The sequence below is a fragment of the Astyanax mexicanus genome, chromosome 9 (assembly GCF_023375975.1).
Source record: "Astyanax mexicanus isolate ESR-SI-001 chromosome 9, AstMex3_surface, whole genome shotgun sequence".
Lineage (NCBI taxonomy): Eukaryota > Metazoa > Chordata > Actinopteri > Characiformes > Acestrorhamphidae > Astyanax > Astyanax mexicanus.
This window is the reverse complement of record NC_064416.1, coordinates 34,088,138-34,111,591: the sequence shown is the minus strand read 5'-3', so window position 1 is coordinate 34,111,591 and position 23,454 is coordinate 34,088,138. Positions and strand designations below refer to the sequence as shown.

The 23,454-nt window shown below is 39.7% G+C and overlaps 1 protein-coding gene across 5 annotated transcripts in view; it reads right to left on the bottom strand.

The window, feature by feature from the left end:
- Window positions 1-23,454, bottom strand: part of kirrel3b (kirre like nephrin family adhesion molecule 3b) — a 385,143-nt gene that overhangs the window by 84,666 nt on the left and 277,023 nt on the right. For all 5 annotated transcript variants that reach the window (XM_022667734.2, XM_022667736.2, XM_049483738.1 and 2 more), the window contains exons 4-5: window positions 16,254-16,411; window positions 2,794-2,944 (exon numbers count right to left, since the gene is read on the bottom strand). In XM_022667734.2, the coding sequence (XP_022523455.1) occupies window positions 2,794-2,944; window positions 16,254-16,411 (309 nt within the window). The remainder of the gene's footprint in view (window positions 1-2,793; window positions 2,945-16,253; window positions 16,412-23,454) is intronic.

Sequence of the window (23,454 nt, the reverse complement as noted above, 5' to 3'; positions counted from 1 at the left end):
AATATAGGGAGTGTAGGGTAGTATATAGGAGTATAGAGTAGTATAGGGAGTGTAGGGTAGTATATAGGAGTATAGAGTAGTATAGGGAGTGTAGGGTAGTATATAGGTGCATAAAAAGTATATGGAGTATGGGGAGTAAAGAATAGTATATAGAAGTATACAGAAGTATAGGGAAGTATATAGGAGTATACAGTAGTATAGAGAGTGTAGGGTAGTATATAGGAATATATAAAAATATAGTGAAGTATATTGGAATAGTGGCTTGATACGTTTATGCTTTTTTTGGGGGGGTAAAAAATAAAATCTTTTGACATTAGATTTTTTTTTGCCCTTTACCAGAAGAGGGAAGCAGCAAAAAGTGCAAAATGAGAAAAAAAAGAGTAATAATAAGAGAATGAGTCAGATTGAGAGAGGGAAAAGATAATGTGTGAGAGAGACAGACAGACAGACAGGCAGACAGACAACGGCAGATATCAGTAACCTGTCTGGAGGAGAGAGCTTATTTCTCTGTTGTTGTTTTGATGATGATGATGATGAAGGTGAGGAGAGAGATGAAAGATTTGTGATTAAACTGAACTTCCCTGCAGCCAAATCTGCTCACGTCAGAATTAACCTGATTAAGAAATTGTGGGGGAAAATATTACCATCAAAATCCAAGTAGGTTGTTGTACTGTGATAATTTCTGACATCCCAACTTCTTTACTTACTGTCACATAATGATCCAATCAGATCATCTACATCTAGCTCTAATACACAAGCAACATCATCTCAACTACCAATCAGAAACCATTCACTGTCCAGCCAACATCCAGTGGTTTCCTAAACTTAATTTTGTTTTATTTACACTGTATTATGATTAATCCAATCCAATTTACCCCTTAGCGCTACCACTTAGCCTCACCCCTCTATTGTGTGCATTCACAACTAAGAGTAAGGTATTCCAAATTATTTTGGGATAGGAGGGTAGAGTTTCCATCTTAAATTGTGCAGCAGTAACATTGCTGCTGCATTTTTTTTAGGTGGAATGAAACAATATTAAAACAAGAACTAGCGAATAGTGCATTCAGCTCCCTATCCCTGAGGACAATTGTTGCATGATCTCTTAACAGACAGGCAGTTTGACAGCTGCTCCACTTTAGAGCTGTGAAAGCATGCACTGTAAATTCCTGTGTTTAATTAAGATGGGAATCGTACATTTACACAGAGCTACCCAGCTAACAGAGAATGTTATAAAAATATTTATTAACGTTTAAAAAAACAAAAAGATTCCAGCAAGGTTAGCTAGTAAAGATACAGAACTAATGTTCCATAACATTCTGAAAACATATGAAGTAATAATGGTTTGTATCACAAAGTTATTGGAACAGTTCTAACATAATGTTCCCCGGTAGACAAATATTCTAAGAACATTAGGAAACATTAGAACATTCCCAAAACATTGGACAAAAAACATTCTAAGAACGCCCAGAAAACTTTTTATTTAGTTATTTATTATTATTATTTTTTTTAATTTTATTTCTAATTTTTCCCATTTTCCCCCCAATTTAGCACAGCCAATTACCCAACCCACTCATTAGGAGTCCCCCTATCATTAGTAATGCCCCAACACACCAGGAGTGTGAAGACTAACACATGCTTCCTCCAATACATGTGAAGTCAGCCAACGCTTCTTTTTAAGCTGCTGCTGATGCAGTATTGCCGAGCAGCATCACAGCGCGCTAAGAAGAAAAGCATCTCGGTTCCGATTCATCAGCTCACAGATGCCCTGTGCTGCGGACATCACCCTTTGATGTGGGGAGAGAGCGCCATCTACCCACCTGGAGGGTGCAAGGCCAATTGTGCTCCCTCTGAGCGCCGGCAGGTTGATGGCAAAGCTGCATGAGCGGGGGTTCGAACCTGCTACCTCCTGCTCAAAGTGGCTCGGTGCCCCTAAAACATCTATAAAACTTGACAAACTTATGTTTTAAGAATGTTACGTTCAGAAAAAATTCTACCAACCAAAAAGTTTTAGCTGCGTATGTTTGTTTCAGTGTCGTTCAATGCTACAGTGGCCCTATGGTCTAACTGCAGCAGTTCATCAACAATGAATTCATATTTCAGCATCTTACACAATATTGTATTCATTTCAACTGTAGCTTGTTGGATAACCAACCTAACTTTTGATCAACATAACGTTTGATGGTTTAGCTGCTCTACAAGCATAATCAATGAGTTTAAAATGCTAGAGGAACTTTTGATTAAACTAGGTTTTGGATTAACTCTAAAACACTGTGTAATCAGATAATCATTGTTAGCATTTTTTAAGTAGTTTTGTGCATTTTAGGGAAATTTGCCTACCAAAACCTCCCTTCTCTAGCAAAGAACTAAAACAATACGTCTTTTGTGCCCAACCTCACACGCTTCACCCGCCATTATGCCCAGAAAAGGGTATTTTGCGGCACAAATACATGAAAGAATAGCTCCATCAGGAGTAATAGATCTTTGAATAGCATTTTTTGTTTGCTAAAAAAGATTTAATGAAAAAAAAAGGGAGTCTTTTTCAAATTTCCTCAAAATTACTTTCATTGTAATTCAGTCATCCCAAGGATGTTGCATTCATCACACCACACACATACACACATAAACACCGTCCCGAAATCAAAGTGCTGAATGCATCAGCCTTGGCGTGAAGAGTCCCATTAAAAGTGATAAAATGTTGGAAGCGATTAATGGCAGCGATTTGGAAACACAAGATGAGTTCCATTAGAAATCTCAAATACAAACTCATACTGGATCTCAGAAGTGCATACTTACGTTGGATGTCAATGGTGACGCTGGTCTCCTTGCCGTTGGGAATGGCTTTGTTAGACGCCCGGCAGATGATCTTCTGCCCCGTCTCAATGTTGGAAGGTGAAATGTAGAGGGTGCTGACGGTACTCTCTCTCCTGCCGTCCCGGAGAAGGGTCTGGAAGGAGCAAGAAGAGAAAACATGACCACAGTGGCAGGAAGTTGAAATAAAAGGGTACGGTTATGTTAAAGCGACATTCTGGAGATTTGGGGATTTAGAAACCTCTCATGTGAAAGAGTACATTTATTCTACACAAATTAGTTATAGTATTGTGTATATTGCTTTGTGCAATATACACAATACTATGTAGTCCAGCAGACTAATGCACTTCCAATATGATCCAAGGATTGTCAGTTCGAATCCTGGGTCATGCTGCTTGCTTGCATCAGCAGCCGGAGTCCGAGAGAGCACAGTTGGTGGGTATTGTAGACAGTTGCCCTCTACCTACATCACCCCTAAGAGTTTGTGTCTCACTGCACATGTGTTGGAGGAAGCATGTGTTTGCCTTTACTTTAGTTTTAGGCGCATTCCTAGTAAGTGTGGATGGGATAATTGGCCTTCCAAATTGGGGAGAAAATGGGCTACTATTAAAAATAATATAGTAATGTTTTGTCCCCTAATATTCTGACATACTACTGCTTTTGATTGGCTTCAAAGAAGAAATCCAAACTTTTTGCTCCCAACATCCCGAAATACAGTGTTTTTAGCCGATGCTCCCAAAAGGCCTACAATGCTAGTGATAGGGGAATACCATTGCCCATGCAAAGAAATCACCATATTGGAAATGCAATTCCAGCTGTTGCTAAAAATTCTTAAACTTCCATGTATTTAGACAATCTAAGTTGACTTTTCATGATGATAATGATGGTGCCTTGAGAACTACATCAAAGTACCATGTGTATTAACGTTCTTAGTGCTTATGAATTGTATTAAGTTCTACAAATGAAGTGTAGTGTTCCTAAATTTCCTTCGGGATAAATAAAGTATCTATCTATCTATCTATCTATCTAGAGCTACTATGAGTTTGTCAGTGCTTTAAAATAGCGATTTCTTTGCAATGCTGTGCCCCTATCACTAGCATTATAGGCGTTTTGGTGGCATCAGCTAAAAACAATGTATTTCTGAATGCTGGGGTTGAACTGAGGTGGGCTATTTGCAAAAATATATACTCGTTTTTATGTTTCACTACAGACCAAGTCCATTTATCACCAGATTTCTCCTTTAAAAACAGCCAACCAAGCATGAGCAATGGGTCAAGGCAAGCACGAACATGATCAGTCAAACACCTGGCTCAAGGGCATAGCTTGGGACATGGCATTTTGGGTTTGAGGCCCTGTGGACGGTGAAGACTCCACCATTCCCACCGTATCTACCATAGGGCTGATTGACTGTATCCAAAAAAAAAAAAAAAAAAAAACACTAGCTGTTTTGGAGACGCTCTTTTTTTCAGGTTGGAGAGTGGAGCTCCAGTGCATGGCTTGTCATGCACTACAAAAGAAATCAATCTTCTTTGACGCGGCTGGTACTCTGGGCCCGGCCGCAACTCGCCGCATTGTCGAGTGCCATCTGGAAGTGCTCGTCAGAACACACTCACTCCATCACACAGGGATAGCTCAGAGAGAGACAGGGAGCGAAAGATAGAGAAAGAAAGGAAGGACGGAGAGAGCTGGAGGGACATTATGAAAGAGACTTCGGGGAGAGAGGGGAATAGAGGAGGTTTACCCAGCAGAACAAATTGACGATGCTGGTGTGCTCCCACGCTGGGCCGCTACTGCAGAGAGGAGAGATCCTCCAGACGGCCCTTCATGCACCGCAACGCCCAGCGCACTGGATACATTTCCTTTACTTCCATCCCTCCCATCATCTTTCTCTCTCTGTCTCTCTCTATACATCTCTCTCTTACCTACTGTCTTCTCTTCTGATCTATCTATCTAGTGTTGTTTTTCTGTAGTGTGGTATAGGCTTTAATTAAAGGCCTTAATTATTGGTTTATAGACTTATTAATGTATGAGCTTACAACGGTACTCTATAGAGAAGCCTGCATGCCTGTCCTTTCTCTGAACCCTGTTACTGTAAGAAAGGCGCTGGGCCTGAAAAGAAGCATGCAAAAGACAGAGGGCAACCCTAACTGACTAGAAAAAGATAAATTAGGAAAATGGTTGTAGGCCAACATACACTATTGGAAGGGAGTCTCCAGTCCCAACAATCTATCAAGACAGGCTGACATCTTTCCCGAACAACCAAGCCAAAAACTCATTAGGGATGGACAGTAAAAATCCTCATTAAAAAAAGATGAGACTTTTTAAGGTATGGTTAAACCAGTCAACAAGGTCTTAGCGCTACAGGACCATATAAGGTCTCCAAAAAACAATTATCATTGCTTGAATGATGCGATTAGGCCCAAAAATGAAAAAGATTACATAACAAATATAGGTGGAGCCTTGATGTCCCACCTAGATGCCATCTTAACAAGAATGCCCAACCCATTTTTACAAGTATAAAAATTGTGTGTACAGAATGTGTTTTTTTCTCGAAAGACTTCTGGTTTTTGATCTGCTTTGTCTTCCCCTTTCTTTAAACAGATGGATTCTCGTCTTGTCTTTTAGTCTTTGTTTTATTTTTTACAAGTTGTATGCTTAGAGATCTTTTAGTAAGACAATTTTAGTAAGCAGTGGTGAGCCCCGGTTTCCTCTCAGGGAAACCATTCTAAGAGACGTATTTAGAAAGATGAGATGTTTAGGGCTCCTCCCCTTTCATGACCTGGAAAAAGAACTTCATCAGGCCATCCCGACATATCCATTTCACTCTTTTTCCAAGCTTTATTCCACATTTTCTAACTACAGCATATTTGGCGGAAAGGGGTAGGGGGTGAGTGCCATTTTCATTGATGAAAGAAAGATCTGTTAAATCCTGTTTGTTTTGTTTTACATCCCATAGATGTCCATTTTACCGCAAGATGTGCTGGAACAAAAAGTCTGATCCACAACAGATCCAAATCAAACCTACTGATGACTTGATTCAATGTCCAATGTCTCAGGTATCCCATGAGCCCATGCCTTGGCAGGTTGGAGCTGCTTTGGGGGTATGCCAAAGTCTTACAGCATATTAGACATGTCTACTCAATACCTGTAGAGAGGTACTGCCAATAGAATAGGACTTTCTGGAGCATGTGAGGCATTAACTAGTGAACTAGAGGTGCTGCATCCATTACTTTTTGGGATGAGTTGGCGACCAGACCTCACTAATACTACAATCTTTACTGAATGCAATCAAATCCATGCATCGATAACCTTTATTAAGGAAACAGTGGATGAGCAGCTGTCCCAGTACTGATAGGTTTTCTGTTTTTTTTTTGTTTGTTTCTTGAAGAAAAAATAAAATAAAACAAATAAATACTTTTTTTCTTTTATAAATCCCTCTCCAATCCAGAGCCTGAGCGCTATATGTGTTGGCTCTTGCGGTCGATTCATGCCAAAAGCATTGACTTGCGTAGGAGTTGCTTTGAGACCCAATCTGTGGCTCACGCTCTCCAGAAGCCCATGCATTATCGCCCCTCACCACCTCCCTCCCCCAACCCACACACCACACAAAAAAAGTCCAAGAATATTGTACTACTCCACAGTAACAGTTACATGCTAATAATTAGCATGTACAGGCTATTGGCAGTGGGTTCACTAATAGCAGTAATTACCTGCTAGTGACTTCATCGCTCCTTTTCTATTCAAAAAACATACGAAGAAAAGAATCAGAATGAAACCTGGTGTTTGCCTTTCTGCTCGGGGAGAAAATCTAGCAGGGGGTGTCTACTGAAATGTCAAAAAGAAGGAAAAAAGGAGTGTATGATTACTGGAGATGAGAGCCAGGGGGCCACAGCGCTAGCTTCCACTTCTCACCGAGTCACCGGGTTCAGCCGAGAAGCTTTCAGAAAGCAAACCAGGCTGAATATCGCTTACTGTTTAATGATATTTACACCAAACACCATTATACAAGGGGTCGTGGAATAAAATGCAATTTCTGACGCTAATCAGGAGTATAAATAAGGCATTTACAAAAGCACTGGGTGTGATGTAAAACGGAGAATAAAACGGCCAGCGCAGCACAAACAGCATCACTTTTCCTCCAGCACAGGTTATATATAATCAGTGCTAACACTGGAGATTTACAAAAGAGACTGTCCTCTGATGGTATTAAGGCTAGGGCTGCAGTCACTGCAATGTAATTACACATTGCTGAAGGCTACTTAATCAGTAATTATTTTGTCTTTATTTGTCTTTATTTTCTTGTCTTGTCTATTTTTATACATTATAAGGATTATAAGGTGAATTTTAAGAGATAATAGTAAGGAACAAGCACTTCCATTTTTTTGCTAGCCTCGGTTAGCAGCATCGTGGTTAGCAGGAGTGCTAGCCTCGATTGGCAGCAGTGCTAGCCTTGATTAGCAGCAGCGCTAGCCGCGTTTAGCCGCGCTAAAATGAGGAACCCTAAGCCTCAGCACCCACCAAGATCCCACCATGTATTTTGGTTTGGTTTAACACCAGTTTAATACTGGTTTCAAATCTCCTTAAAAAATTTCCTTTCCTAAATATTCCTTATTAAAAATTCCTTATGTGTTCCTTCATATTCTGAATGACTTCAGTATCAATTTATAATGTAGGGTACTATGTCAGCTATTTGTACAACTTACAGTTGTCCAATGCTTTTATTAAAAGGGATGTCCACAAACATTTGGGCATATAATTACCGGATTTGTGCATCTGTTTTTTAAATATTGCCTCCTAAAATGCTCAGCTTAAGCTGGATAGGCTGGCTGACCATATTAACACTTTACCTGTATCGGCCAGTATGTGTTATTTGATTTTAATTGATTAGCTGGCCTAGCAGAATGACCAGATTAGTCAATCAGTATGACTAACCAATCCAGTCAATCCCTATTACCAGTTAGTTGTCCTTAGCTTGATAGAGTGGGCAATGCTGATAGATAGATAGATAGATAGATAGATAGATAGATAGATAGATAGATAGATAGATAGATAGATAGATAGATAGATAGATAGATAGATAGATAGATAGATAGATAGATAGATAGATAGATAGATAGATAGATAGATAGATAGATAGATAGATAGATAGATAGATAGATAGGGTTGTGGTGAGTCCACAGCCTACACTACATCATTGCAGCCACCTGCCCTATATTGGATGGAGCTCCATCTCCATTTACACAGTTCCACGGCTCTACACCTCAATGCTGGGCTCTCCTCACGCCTCTAGCCTATGCCTGGTATTAGACATGGTGCCAACAGGTTCTTGCTTATCTACTCTAGAGAGTGTTATTCTATACTCAATAATTTTCAACAGGTAGGATTAGGAACAGCTTATTGCCCAGAACCAAGCCCCACCCTAACCCTTCAGCACATACTGAAGCGGTTTCTGGTCTAAAGCAACGCACTAGGTGTCACCTCCAGTATCACAGCGGTGCCGGCCAGCTGAGGATGGTAAGACTCCGCTGAGGCCTCCGGCACCCTGCCCTCGCGTATGAGCCGCATCCTGTCAGCAGCTGGACGTGTGAATGCAATATGCTCCCTGACACCGTCCGCACTATTGCGCTGGCGGCCCGTGGCCTGTCTGAAGCCATTAATATTGCACAGTTCCGAGCCTGGATGCTTAGTCCAATCCCAGACCAGAATAGCTTACAGTTACAAACTGATGATTTCTCATACTCAGGCACTGCAGGGGGCCCAGATTTTACTTCTTCTACAGATGTGAGGAAGATAAGAAACAGAGCCTGACCAAGCTTAACTATCTTAACCTACGAAGAACACTGTATATATAATTTAAATAAAAATTGAGTGTTTTTTACATTTACTTTGACTTTTAATTGAATGTATTAAATGTATACAATCTCAATATATTTCATGTTTTTTGTCTGCTCAACTCATTTAGTTTGTTAATATAACTATCATTTTTCGTCTCAAAGACATATATAATCATCCAGACTATGAAGAAACACATAAGGAATCATGTAGTAACTTAAAAGTGTTAAAAAAAAAAATAAATAAATAAAATAAACACTCTTTGAAACATTAAGGTGGCTCTTATCTGGGGTTTTGTTAACTGCAGTTTCTGAGGCTGGTGACTCTGATGAACTTATCCTGTGCAACAGAGGTAACTCTTGCTCTTCCTTGCTTTAATATTTTACTGTTTGTCCCAACTTTTTTGGAATGTGTTGCATGCCTGAAATTCAGGAATCCATTTGAATAGGTGTATTGTATATTAATTTAAGAGTCACAGTAATTAAAGAAGTTGAGCGGATAAAACATTGAACTATCTTGGATCCCAAATTTTTGCAATCACATAAAAATCATATACATAAAAGTTTATAGAAATGTAAGAAACGTTGTTTTTTTTATCAACATTGTCCATACTGTCCTTTCTTTACAATCAGAAAAAAAAATGCGAGCAGACATACTGACTGACCTACATGACCATCTTCTTTCCATTTCAATTTTCTTCACATAATAAAGTTAATGAAATGAACTGAATAAAAACAGAACATCACAGGCTGCACGAGCTAAAGTGGATGAGATTAGGGAATGCGTCTGAAAGGAAAAAAAAAAAAAAAAGGCATGATGATTAGACCTCAAGGGGCGCTGGAGTTAATAATTCGTCTAACGTTTATGTAGCGCTGTTAATCTAACAAGCCTTTGATATATCCAAACACGCCGTGTGGCTTGAGGTTATATCAAATCAGCAGCGCTAATTGCAGACCACCCCGGCTGCACGCACCACAGCATATTATAACGCATTAATTTCACTTTAAAATGTGATAAATTGCAACAGCTTTGTTTTACTGTCCCTCAAAAAAGTGAGGTGGAATCGTTTTTTTTTTTATTTTTTTTTTATCCCTTCAGTACTGAGGTTAGAAGCCATTCTTTGATTAAGCAATTTAATCCCTGTTTTTTTTTTCCAGCTCTGATTAATTCCCGCAGTTTTAAGGCAGAATTAATTAAATGCCTCTCTGTACTTCTCCCGTCTTGCACTTTTAATTTTCAGTGTTGCGATGGCAGCGAGGTTAACAAGCTTGCCAATGGGAGAAAAAAAAAAGAGTGATGTTGAGAGGAAAGGTCAGATCAGAAAGGTCTAAATAAAAATAGATCATTTACTGGATTTTTTTTTGTCTTAGTTTATTTTGGCCCACATTTGGTCAATTCTCTTACGGTAGAGAATCCTTGTCACTAATTCACTAATTGCATTTACAGTGTACATATAAAAGAGCTACAGCTACTCTGGGTGTGTCACAAATGTGTAGTTGCTCACTATTAATACAAATTACTGTTTAAGTATGTAGTATACAAAAATAATTACTTTACTTCCATGGTACATACTCAGAACCAGTTGTTTTTTAGTGTGGTTACAATGGACACTTTTATCCCACAATGCAATTCGAAAAACTCACACGCGAAACAATATAAAGAAAGCCTTTTCTTACTACTACCGCACTCAGATAGAACCTATTGTTCTCTAGAAACATTAGCTTAGCTAGCACCATAATAAGATTAAGACATTCAAAATTCACATTTTGTATTGGGCTACAAAAAACGCAGGATAATCACAACAACCACAAATAAACAACACACATCTAAAAAGGTCAAATAGGGTCTAAAAAAAGGGACATGATAATAAAGAAGACTCTACAACAAGACAATGAAAAAATATGAAACTGCGCAATTGTTTGGCTGTCAGAGTTTGAACAATAGGCCCAAATCCCAGAAAAGGTAGTGTTCCCAGGGGTCCTTAGCTTGCTAACACTCGGCTGAGTGTTTTGGAACTCATAGGGCTATAAGCTAGCTAATGCGAATGCTAATTCTTATAACGCTGTACTTCAGTGGAGGGACTATACTGCTTCTTAATAACTGACTGGTAGGATTCCAAAGCACCAGATTATAAGGAGCACTGTCGATATACTGGAAAATTAACGGCTTTTGTTGTTCATAAAATATGGTTTATTTTTGAGGAGAAAAAAAAAATCACACCACTTTTTGGGAGATTTTTCCTTTGGGAACTTTTTCCAGACCATTGTTTATTTTGATAACAAGCTGATTATTTGAATTAGCAATGCTTTTATTATGATGGCCCTAATTAACGTGATGTACACAATGTTGTCTAAAGGTAAATATAATAAATAAAATATATGGCATGGAATAGTGTAGTAACCAAAGGATGGTTTGTTGCCTAAGGGCAACATCATGCCATGGATGGTTAATAAAGATATGATGTGATAGGTCACTTTTTCAAGACCTGTATTGATTTTAAAAAGTGCAGAAACGACATTGTATTTGTAATGTGGTGTCTGGATAACTTCAGTGGGGAGTTAAGATGCAAAATTAATAGAAAAAAACATCTAACATTATTGATATTTTTCAGAAAAAAGCCTTTTCTAAGATTTGTTTATGATCATTATGTTGTATGTTGTATGCTACTAATGTAACATGTAAATTTGGGTGGCTGATTGGGAGGAGTTCAGTCTTTTTACTTTGGAGTTGCTGTGATTTTAGTGGGCTGGTCTAGGATTTTTTTTTTTTCCTTGGTCCGAGTTTAGTTCCTAGTCCAGTTTTGCCCTGCCAGCCAGTAAGTTAGTTACTGTTCCACTAGCAATATCACACTTTAGTCAAAATCTGTCGATATTTAATTCTCCATTAGCAAATAAAGAACTTTTCCAGTAAAAATCTGTCTGGACTGGGCTACTGTAACGTGGCCCGTTAGCTGAAATGAGTTTGACACCTTTGGCACGAAGGCTGTTTCTAATCTCCCACAGAAAAAAAAAAAAAAAAAAAAAAACACTTCCTCACCTCCGTTCTTCCCCAGTCTCTCCATTTCCTCTAAAGTAACTTCAGCTACTGAAGCAGAGTTATTGAGGTCTGATATTACTTTCTTTTTAGTTTCCATTCAATATCTGTTTTAATGTAAAACTACTTCCCGGCGTTCATCAGGGAACCGTGTTCGCCGTCCTTATTGCTTATAGCTTATCCGTCGATCTCCAACACTTCAATTAGTGCTCTTACCCTATCCCTCCAGGAACCGGCATTCCACGGCGGCCCATAACCGCACCTTAATAAGGGAAGCGCAAGGGATAATTGATCATTTGAATCATAAAGAGCTCTGGAAGCGTGGGTGCTGCCAAGGCCATCCCAAAAAGAAAGACGTGCTCGACGCGGACCCAGCCTTCATTTGTCCTGATTATGCACTTACCGTCTTGGAGTGTTGGGGAAGGGGGGGTTGGGGGGTTGGTGGGGGTTGGGTGGAGCAGCTGGCTAGCGAGAGCGGCCCGATTATACTCCATTTCTCAGACTAAGCGATTGTGTCTTAATTGAGTGCATTGGTTTTTAATGCTAGGAGCGAAGATATGAGGAGGCTGGGCCGCTTCCATCCATCACTGCACAGACCCCGCCCACCCCTCCCTATGCACCAACTTGCTGGCAGCATATAGCGGTAATGATATCCGATTAGCAACATCCGATTAGCTGCTAACGGCAGTGTGTGCGTGTGCAGCCGCAGGCAGATGATGAGTTAACTGCTAACTTGCTTGACGGACCCGATCAATGGCATTTATCGCTCACTCAGAAAAAAAGAGCCAATAACGAGAGGGAATGAGAGGGAGGGAAGAGAGGGAAGAGAGGATAGGGGCCTGAAGGTCCGGCAAGTGCTCTTCATTTATATGGAAATGATGAGGATGTGGTGATTAGTGGCTGGAAGCCTCAGAGCTCTACTTGCTTTGGGACTTGTTTGTGGGTCATGATGCAGAGCAACAGGAAAAACATGTTTTAGGCAGAAATAGCTGCAGATGACATGGTCTGGAGTCGAGGTCTGAGGGTCAGTCTGAGGGAATGGAAAATTGGGAAAACCTGTTATCTTACCTTATGCCAGGTTCACACTATACACTTTTAGCCCAGTTTTCCAGTTGTCAACCTTTTTTTTTGGTAGAACTCTTCTTGGAGGCAAACCAGGAGGCAAGACGCAAGTGAAGTGGTGTGGACTATTAAAAGACAGTCGCCGAACTATTGCCAAGTGACCGCCAATGTGCCACAGACAATCGGCAAGCACTGCGGTGAGCGGCTAATGCTAATTCTTATAATGCTGTACTTCAGTGGAGTGGCTTTACTGCTCCTTGATACCTGGCTGGTAGAATTCCAGTACACCGGCTTATAAGGAGCATTTTTTTTCAGAAAATTAAAGAATTTGTCCTTCCAAAAAAAAGGGTTATTTCTTGGGGAGAAAACAAATCACACCACTATTTGGGAGATTTTTCCTTTGGGAAATGCTAAATATCTGATCCAGTTGGCGACTGTGAGTCAAGAGCAGCGCCTACACTGTTTACAGTCAATGGGGTGTGGCGTGAGGAGGCGGGGGAGCCGTGGGTCCGCCCCACGCCTGAGCGTACAGCCCTGTCTGTCCCAGCTGGTCCGCATCTGGACTGATTAAGCCGCTAGCTGGGACAGGCATAAAAACACAGCCTCAGCTCACTCAAAGTGGGGGACTTCACTGGTGAGCTGAGGGCTGAGGCCGCACGGACCTTTAAAACAATACTTAAGTTATCTCTACAGACTCTAGAGCCCCATTGGGCCGAGTTTTGTTGTTCTAAGTTCTTTTGGGTGTGGTGGAGGGCGTTTTAAACCAAATAAAGGTACAGTACGTTTTGAGTTCATCTACTCCCCGTGTCTGTGTTTCTCTCTGTACTTCCTACTACCGGGTCACAGTGGTCACGCCCCTAACCCCAGGGCCAAGCACAGGGGTCATGGAGAAAGAGTGAACCACCTGCTCAAAATTAATTCCGCATTGCAAGAGTCATTTTTGGAGTATCGGACCACTTTCTGTTTCCCCAGTTATATGAGGAAATGACTGTTAAACTCTAGAGGGAGCTTTCAAGTGAGTCCACACTTGAATGGGTATAAATGGAGTTAAAAGCTAAAACAGTAATTATCTACTTTCTACTTATTTGAGTATTCCTCAAAATAATGAAAAATCAAAGGAAATGTACCTGTATATTTCTATAATTCTATATTTTTTGCAGTAAAAGCGGTAGCAGCATTTATGTTGCTGTGAGCTGACTGGTTGATAAGCTGATGCAGGGGTTTAAAGCTAGAGCGCGAATTTTAAAAAGCTTACAACTGGAGTTTTTTTGTTTTGAGTTGAGGACAATCGCACTGTTCGTATTTCAGTATAAAAACTGATCAGACATTTATAAACTCTGATTTACTCGATTGCTTCATGTGTTCCGTACATTTCGGACTCCCTTCGAGTGGGTATTCTCCATTTACCTGATCTCCATGTTTTTGACTGTGGGACGAAACCGGAGTCCCCGGAGGAAACCCACGCAGACACGGGGAGGACATGGAAACTCCACCCTGATAGGGACTTGAACCCAAGACCCCAGTGCTGGGAGGTGAACGTGCTAACCACTAAGCCACCGTGCCTCCTCTATGTATGAACATAGATTTGGGACAGTGTGTGTGTTCGCATCTGTATTCCCATTTTTACAGATTAGTGCCTTGACCTGTATCTGTGAAACACAGTGGTGGTAGTATCATGGTTTGGGTCTGATTTGCTTTATTTGAGCGTGCTTGTCAGCTTGCCATCATTGATGGAAAGATAAATTCTGGGACACACCCTCAATGTCTAAGCAATTCTAGCAAAATAGCAGGACATCTGTTCGTGCACTGAATCATGAATCATGAGAGAATTTGGGTCATGCAGCAGGACAATGACCCTGAGTGCACAAGTCGTGCTTCTAAAGAATAGCTGTGCAGGTCTAATTAACAGACAGTTATTACTGTTACCAGTAAGGTTTAGCAAAAAGCAAAAAGGCTGAAAAACAGCAAAGTTTGCATGTTCTTTTCACTCACATACACACTAAGAAAAGTAGGCACAGACTTGTACTAAAAAAGAGTATATTGAGGTACAATAGAGTAACTTTCAGTAAAAGTCTTTTTTTTGTACCCATGTTTTTTCTGCCAGTAAAGATTATAAAGATTTTGAACACTATTATCAACTGAATATGTGTCAAGAACTTGATGAACCAATATTGTCTGGTTTTTCAAATGAAAAACGTATGATTAAAATATATATTTTTTGTTTATCAGTACAGTGATACAGAATACCGAATTTACCTTTTAACTGGTTAAATGGTACAACTCTGTACTTCCTGCTACTAGAAAAGATTTTGTACTTCAGAGGAAACACCCCTGACCCTGTAAAGACCAATATTGTACCTTTGAGGGTACAGTCAGGAAAAGTACAAGAAAGTACTTATATCATGCTTCTGTTTTTTTTTTTTTTTTTTTTTTTAGTGTGTATCATCACTGTCCAATGAAAACACTCATCTCTAAAACAGCAACTTCGCAGGAGAGAGAAAAAAACCTTGCGAAATTTCAATGGAAGTCAATGGAAAAAGAGTTTATTTCAGGTCATTTTGAAGAGTTTCTATTGGTCCGTTCATCAAGAAATTTTGGCACACTGTAAGGGACAGTTTGTCTGTTCAAACTGTGTAATAAACTAAAAATCGACAAAAATGGAGATAAGTGTTTTTCATAGGACAACAACGATATGTACTGTATACATACTGGATCATTTTTAATCTTAATTAAATGAATTCGCAGATCTGAAGTTTATATGTTAATTGTTTTTGAACCAAATAGATTTGGTTTAGTCTGCTTTTCTACTTTCAGGAGATGTCTGAAAATCTGATGAAGCCTTGGGTCAAATTAATGCAAAATAATACAATTCTGGAACAAAGGTTCAATCACAAGTTTCCAAACACCCCTGAAGCTAGGAATGTTTCAGGTGTTTCTTCACAGCCTGAACTATTAACAGAAGAGAGGTGCTCGAGTGCCTCCGAATTTGGCGAAAAAGCTGTTGCCTCGTCTCATCCTTCCATCTGCTTGTTTGTGTTGACACATTTAGCAGGGTGAAAAGGACAAACATCTCTCCATCACTGTGCTGGAGAGCTGGATATCCAGGGATTTTGCTCCAATCAAACGGAGCTGAGGGCTAAATTGAAGGAGCGCAGATGGCGCGAGCAATCACGCCGCAGACTGCTTTCAGCACGAGTAGCCGTTTAAACACAAAGCTTCGGGGAAACCTCCGTGCGCTCTGCAAAGAAAAGCTTGGCCTGAGAGCACATACATGGCTAATAGCGCTGCAGGGAGGAATACAGGCAGCTCACGCCGATGCTATCTGGCAAATCTCGCTAATTTAGTCTGGGTCGCATTGTACTGAACGTCTTTAATTATCCTTTATAGAATTCATCTGAGCATGCGAGAGCCAGTCGCCTGTACCTGTAGCTCTTTGGAAAGTATTTATAATTCCTGCTATTACTTAAAATCAGCCCCCAATCATCCTTCAATCAGCGCACAGCCCAGTCTGAACCCACCTTAGAGTACATGGCTCCATTTAGAACCTCCCCGTTGCGGATCCAGATGATGGAGGCAGCAGGCTTGGCGTTGTCGGCATGGCATGTCAGGTTGAGAGGGTCTCCGGCTCTTAGGCTTACGATGGGGCCTCCATCGATAACTGGGTCTTCTGGGGGAACTACATGAAGAGGAACAAAAGAAAATCATATAAATTATTATGTGCACGAAACAAAAAAATCCATATGGAATTTTAGTTGTGTTTTTGTCTTTTTAGTCACATTTGTTCTTCGAAATTTAAAATCAGTCTTAATTCCATGAATTCTTCCTTACTCTCCACATTATGTAAATCATAGAGACTTAAAAAATCAAAAATCAAAAATGCAATCACTTAGTTCACTTATTTTTGATTCTTCCCTATTAAATATGGACATCTAATGTTTGCAAGGCACATAATCACGCTTATCTATTCGCATGGACAATTCTAGACAGAAGCCGCCGGTCACAATCATTACCACCTGTTGGTGGAAAGCAATGCTTTCTATTACAAATTCCAGGTATAAAAAAATGACACTGTCAGGGCTTGCTCGAATTCAGTTGTTTGGCCATCACAAGATAACACCTCATACAACTTACACAGATGTGCATTTCCAAACTTTCCCATGAGGTAAGGCTTCACAATCAGCCTACATTATAAAAGAATACTGAAGTAATTTAAACTATAAAGAAACTCATAAGGGATCATGTAGTAACTTAAAAATTAGATGTTCTTATCTGGGGTTAAGCTGTTAACTTGTGTTTTCTGAGCCTTGTAACTCTGATGAACTTATCTTGAGCAACAGAGGCGACTTTTGGTCTTCCTTTTCTGGGGTAGTCCTGATGAGAGCCAGTTTCATCATAACGTTTTTGAGGATCTTTGCGACTAAACTTGAGGATGCTTTTAAAGTTTAGATTTTTTTTTCGGATTGACTGACCTTCATTTCTTAAAGTATACCAACTCTAACTCTTCACAATTCAAGTAATTAACTCTTGATAAGTTCAGCACAGCTGTTAACTGAAAGCCTGAATTCCAGGTGACTCTACCTCATAAAACTGACTGAGAAAATCCAGCCAAGATGTGAAAAACTGTCAACTAAGCGAGTAAATGAATGTAAAACATATTCTGGTTTGTTTAATACTTTTTTGTTCACTATAAAAATTATATATGTTTTGCTCCATAGAGTAGAATTCATTTAGAATGCAAGACACTTTAATTTTTTTTTTTAAACCTCCACTGAATCTAAGATGGGTCCAAACTTTTGACTGGCACTGAACTGCTGTCCTATAATAGGCTCATGCAGGTTTGTGTGGTTATATAAAAAAATATATAGAAAAAAGGTTCTCAAATGATGCAGGTTTAGTTTCGAACTCGAAGACGAAAATCTCACGTAATAACAGAGAATTTGGTGTGAATCTCTGGAAACTTGTTCTTTTTCAATTCATATCACTTCTTATTGAGACTACAGGCACAGGAAGTGGGTAAGGAAGTGGGTGGAGGGGCTTACGGGTGGGTTTACTCCGACAGTCCTAGAAAATGCAACGGAAATGACGGCATGCTGCGGGCTGAGAGCTTTTTTGCTTAATCTTTATTTAATGAGAGCAGGTGTGATTTGTATATACATGGAAGCCATTAGATTGGCGCGGGTAGGGAAGAAACGCAGTGGTGTGTATGTGTGGATGTGTGTGTATGTGTGGATATGTATGTGTGTGTGTGTGTGGATGTGTGTGATAGTAGCAGAGGCCGGATTGAAGTGAAAGGGAGTTTGACGGGGCGGAAAAGCAATCGGAGGAGCGGTGGGAGGGAGAGAGAGCGAGTGTGTGCGTGTGTGTAAGTGTAAGAGTGTGTGTAATAGTATGTGTGTGTGTGTGTTTGTGAGTGCCGCTGAGGCCTACACACTGCAGGTTCATGAATGGCGCTGATTACACTGCATATCTTTCTCACCGACACGCAAACACACATACACACACACTCGCACACACGTGCATGGATTTGCGCATAGACACACATGCACGCACACACACACACACACACACACACGCGCGTGCTCGGGCCGTGATGCTCATGCGCTTTATTCAAAGTCTACTGAATTATTGATCGGCCTACAAGCTCATTACAGAGCAAATCTGGGGCATCAGGAAAAAATCTGATGCAAAAGAACAGCTGGAGAGAGAGAGAGAGAGAGAGAGAGAGAATGAGAGAGAGAGAGAGAGAGAGAGAGAGAGAATGAGAGAGAGAGAGAGCATATAGGCTTAGTACCCAGGCCCAATGGGAGAGCAAAACAGGGGTAAGAGAGAGCAAGAGAGTAAATAACATATACTGTGTATAGCTGGACAGAGCATCGTCTCTTAAAAGTGAAGCCACCACAGGTCGGGCGCCCCCTGCTGTTCGGCTGCAGAAAGCTGTGTAACTCCACCCATCCCCATAGGTTTCAATGGCAAAACAGACAACTTTCAGTCACGTTTTTTTCTAATATACTGTAATTCTACCTCCATTATTTAAATGCAGCAGCTAGTGTAACCTCTGCTTATACTGTCAAATTTTTATATCCCCACAGAATTCGTTTTTTAAAACTTTATTCGGCTCTATTCAAAAAATGTGTGGTTATGGTAAAAGGGCTGCTTATGGGCGGGACCATCAGGGGAGACCTCAGGGGCGGGGTTATTTAAATGAGTAGGCGGTCTCTCCACAGCCTTTCTCCCTCCTCTGGTCTCTACTGCGCAGACTCTGGTCTCTGAATCGCCAAAATGGCGGAAGATTTTGGCTTCATTTTCATTGAATGAATGGGAACGGCGGCACGGCGTCCATCTTTATATACAGTCTATGGTAAATAAGAACTAAGAAAGATCCAGAAAATAAAAGTAACAAAGAAAGAGAGAAAAAAGTTGCATAAAAATGGTAGAAAAATGTCATTTACGTCATTTACACGCTTAATCTGATAATTAATTAAAACCTATAAATATTCCGACTGATAATATTCTATTCAAAAGTACTTAGAAAGCTTGTGTCACAATCGCTTAGTGTTTCTTAAGATCTTAGCAATTATAGCCAAAGGAAGTCCAGCTGCAGACACTGGAAGTCTGAAGATGTCTGTTAGTTTTGGGATTTAGGGCCCTCTCTGGTGAGAATGGGTAATTGCACCAAGCTTGCGGAAAAATCATTTTTAAACTGGGTGGGTGTGTTGCAGTCTCCTTTCAGAGCGGATGAATCCGACTCCAGGTTATGTTCAGTCAGAGAGAGAGAGAGCACACTTAGTCAGAAACTTCACTTTAACTACACACTTTGTTCTTACTATGTGTGAATGAGCTACTGAGCTCTGAATTTCCTCTTCTGAAGTCTCCATTGCTCCACCAGCTGCTCGCATTCAGTAAAACTGAGCCGGATCCTCTTTTAGAGGCTGTACGTGTGACGTTAGTACTTAAAGACGTGAGACGTGGCCAAAAGAACTACCGCGAAAAGTGACCCTGACAACCCAGATTTTAGAATGAATATATTAGGCTTAGCAGGGAAGGTCGTTTTTAGCACACTGGTACCATTAAACACAATATTTTATCCCTTCTCCACTCAGAAATGCTGCTGTTGTCAGTTTAGAAACAAAAATAATACGGATTGCCACTTTAAGTGAAGCATAGACATATAAAAGGGACATTATAAGAAATTATAAGAAAAAAAATAGAAGATATCTACCCAGCTAACAGTTTTTGGTTGGAAGAACGTTTTTCTAGCTATCTGATCTGATCTGTTTTATTTTCCCTCTCTCTCTCTTTGCAGTGGTCAGGTGGGATTCAGTGTGTGTGATATGGTGTGACAGAGTGTGAGACTGTAGGCTTTCAGTGTTAGAGTCTGAGAGTTAGCTCCCTTAGACATCTCAGAGATGTCATCCTAAACTTTTTCTTTCTTTCTTTCTTTCTTTCTTTCTTTCTTTCTTTCTTTCTTTCTTTCTTTCTTATCGCAAATATCATTATGGCGATGGTGATCTATGGCACTCACATTCTGCACATATCTATGACCAAATCATTGAATCACCAGTCGTAATGCTATTAGCAACAAATTGACCTTGACTGTTCTGCTGGTTTTATACAGTTTTGATACAAAATAAATCAAACAAGCCCTGGATTCATTACTGAATATGCTTTAACTTTAGTTGTCAGCACCTAACTTCAAAAAAGTAGTTCTAAATAAACGACTTACTGCCATGTAACGGTAACTAATTTCCTTGCCTGTCTTAACACAGTAGGATACAGAAGCCATATGCTTTATATTAGCTATTTGTTAGATTCCCTAATGGTTTTCTCATCTCTGGTGTGAATGTGATGGATGATGGCTCGTTTTCTCTCTCTCCCTTTGTATCTTATTGTTTTAATAATTCATTGGAAGATACTGCTTGCAGTTTTTATCTCTGGGTCATTCTTCAAAAACACCAGGAACGACTCAGTGGAGGTTTGTCAAGGTACCTGTTGAACCCTGTTCACAGTCCAGGTCCAAGATAACAGCTGGGATGTTTGTGGTATGGACAGTGCCAGATAACTGTTCAAGTATTAAAGTTCAGCTCAGTTTATCTCAGTTTATCTCAGTTTTACTCAGTTTAACTCAGTTCAGCTCCGTTGTCAGAATATGGGACCTATCTTACACCATGGGCAAGGTGCATTATGCTGCTTATTGCTATCTTACACTCCTCCAATAGTCTATTTTCACCCCTTGCACCTGCATCGTTTAACCCTTTGAACCCTAGGCTGTTTTGGTGTGTTTTTTCTCCATTTTTGTCAGTTTCTCTTTCAGGTCTTATAACACAGTATTTATATCAGACACATGCCCTGAGCTCTTTTACTCCAGAAGCCATACGACTGCTCAAAATATAATCATTTAAATTGTAAAAGGAAGCAGAGTTGTTATATTTTCCTGGAACTGGACAAGTTTTGGTCAAAATTTTACCAAACGCCTGTTTTTTTTTTTTTTTTTACTTATTTTTGAATGTAGAGACTCTAAGAACACAAGGTGCGATTTTGGACGCAAAATCCATCTGTAGGGTTCTAAGGGCTAAATAGTGCCAAAGTTTGGACCAGAACTTTAGACTGGAGTTTAGTTTAGGCGGCTACTGATTATAGTATGAAGCCAGTTCACTCTCTCTGATAATAGGAGTCAGAAAGCAGAGATGGCAGAATTAAAGGGATTTAAAGGGAAGACTTGTCATGAACACATCAACACTATAGAGGATATACATTTTAGTTACAGTACCTGTCAAACGTTTGGACACACCTCTTCTCATTCATTGTGTTCTCTTTCTCTTCATGATTTTCTTTATTGTAAATGTAATACTGAAGACTATATTAAAGCTATTCAGGAAAACATACTGAATAATTTTGTAAACGAAAAGTGTTAAACTACCCAGATTATCTTTTAATAGCCACATTTATCTTTGAGAACAGATCTGCACACTCTTGGTATTTTAATCTCAGTGTCTTCATGAGGGAGAGTCACCTGGAATAGTTTTCTCAGTGTCTTGAAGGAGTTGCTGGAGGTGCTGGACAATAGTTGCTGCTTTTTATTCACTATTCACTACTATGTAGAAAATAAATGAAATAAAGAAAACGTTGAATGAGAAGGTGTACATTTTTTTTGTGGTATTGTTACTGATGTCTTTATTTGTTTTACATTATTTCTTCTTGATTACCATTCTTTTTTTTACATACAAGCTAGTGTAAATGATTAGTAGTGAAAGTTGTTATGGCTTTCTCCTTGCTTCCCCTTCGAAAGATGAACGAAAGACGAGTGTGTCACGTCTTAGCCCTGTCTCATGTCTCTCTGTGTGTCCCACGTGACCTGTGCCCCTGTGTTCTGGTTCAGTACTTTTCCACCTGTGTCAATTTGTAGCTCCGCCCCCTAGCCCCAGGTGTTTCCACTTCCCTTGTGTGCTATAAAGCCTTCCTTTGTCTGTTGTCCTTCGTCGGTCTTTGCACCTTCCCCTGTTGTTTTGTCTCTCTCAGTGTTCCATAGTTTCTCTCAGTGTTTCCTTGTATTCTATAGCCTTAGTCCTTTGTTTCTCGTTTATTTCTTGTTTTCACGTTTATAGTTTTATTCCTTGTTTATTTTTCTAGTTTATTTCCCTTGTATATATATTCCCTGTTTATTTATTGTCTTTTTCTCTAGTTGGTTTAGTTTATGTTCTCTGATTTGTTTTGGTTAATGGTTATTTGTGTATCTTCGTTTCGTGTTACTTATTCCTCGTTTCTTTGTTATTTGTTTACTAAATTATTTATTTATTTAGCCCTTACCTGCACTGTCCGCTTTCCTCGTCACCCTGCCTGGGTCATACCTGACAGAGTGAGTGAGTACAGATCGGAAAATTCAAGTCATTCCTGTTTTTGTTTTCAAAGGAATCCAATTTGATTGACTTGCTGATTTTAACGTCTGCTGAAACGCTAATTAGTTGTCCTTTAATATGCGGCGTTATTCACAGCTGTCGTGTCGATAGAAAAGGCAGACAGAGTGAAAAGTACACCTTGGACCTATCTTTATTTAGAAATATGCTATATCTGCCTTTCATGCTCTGAATGGTTAGAAATACCTACACTGTCATGAAGCATGGAGTGATATATGAGGTTCTTGGTGAGAAAAAAGACTGGGTTTTATTGCTAAATGCTCATAATCTAAATGTTTCATACAAATCAGACACAAAATTAAAGACTGTAGAGATTTTTCACACAGGATTGTTATATTTTTAACTGCCCCCTCAAACATCATTCACAATTTTAGACAATAGACAAATTTTAGTAAAACAAAACAAACATAAAAATGCTATATTTGAGGGAAGTGCGGGGTCTAAGTAGACTGAAAAAGGTTAATTACTGACTCAATAGACATTGAGAGAACAACAGTTTCTGCACATACATGTGTGATGTCTGATCATCTGCGTTGAAAACAAGGTTGATGTCAGTAACTAACCTTTGGTGCTCTTCTTGGACCCCCACACTTCCTTCACTCTGGATTTAATAAGGTTGTTGTTTTTTTGTGAGTTGTCAGTGGTGCAAAATACACTTTAAAATATGCATCTGTACAAATTTGATTGAAATTACATGTCCAATTCCACCAAATGAGGTTTGAATCTGATTTGACCATAAGGTGTTTAGAAGAGAAGAGAAGAGAAGAGAAGAGAAGAGAAAAATGGACTAGACAAGGCAAGTTGAGAT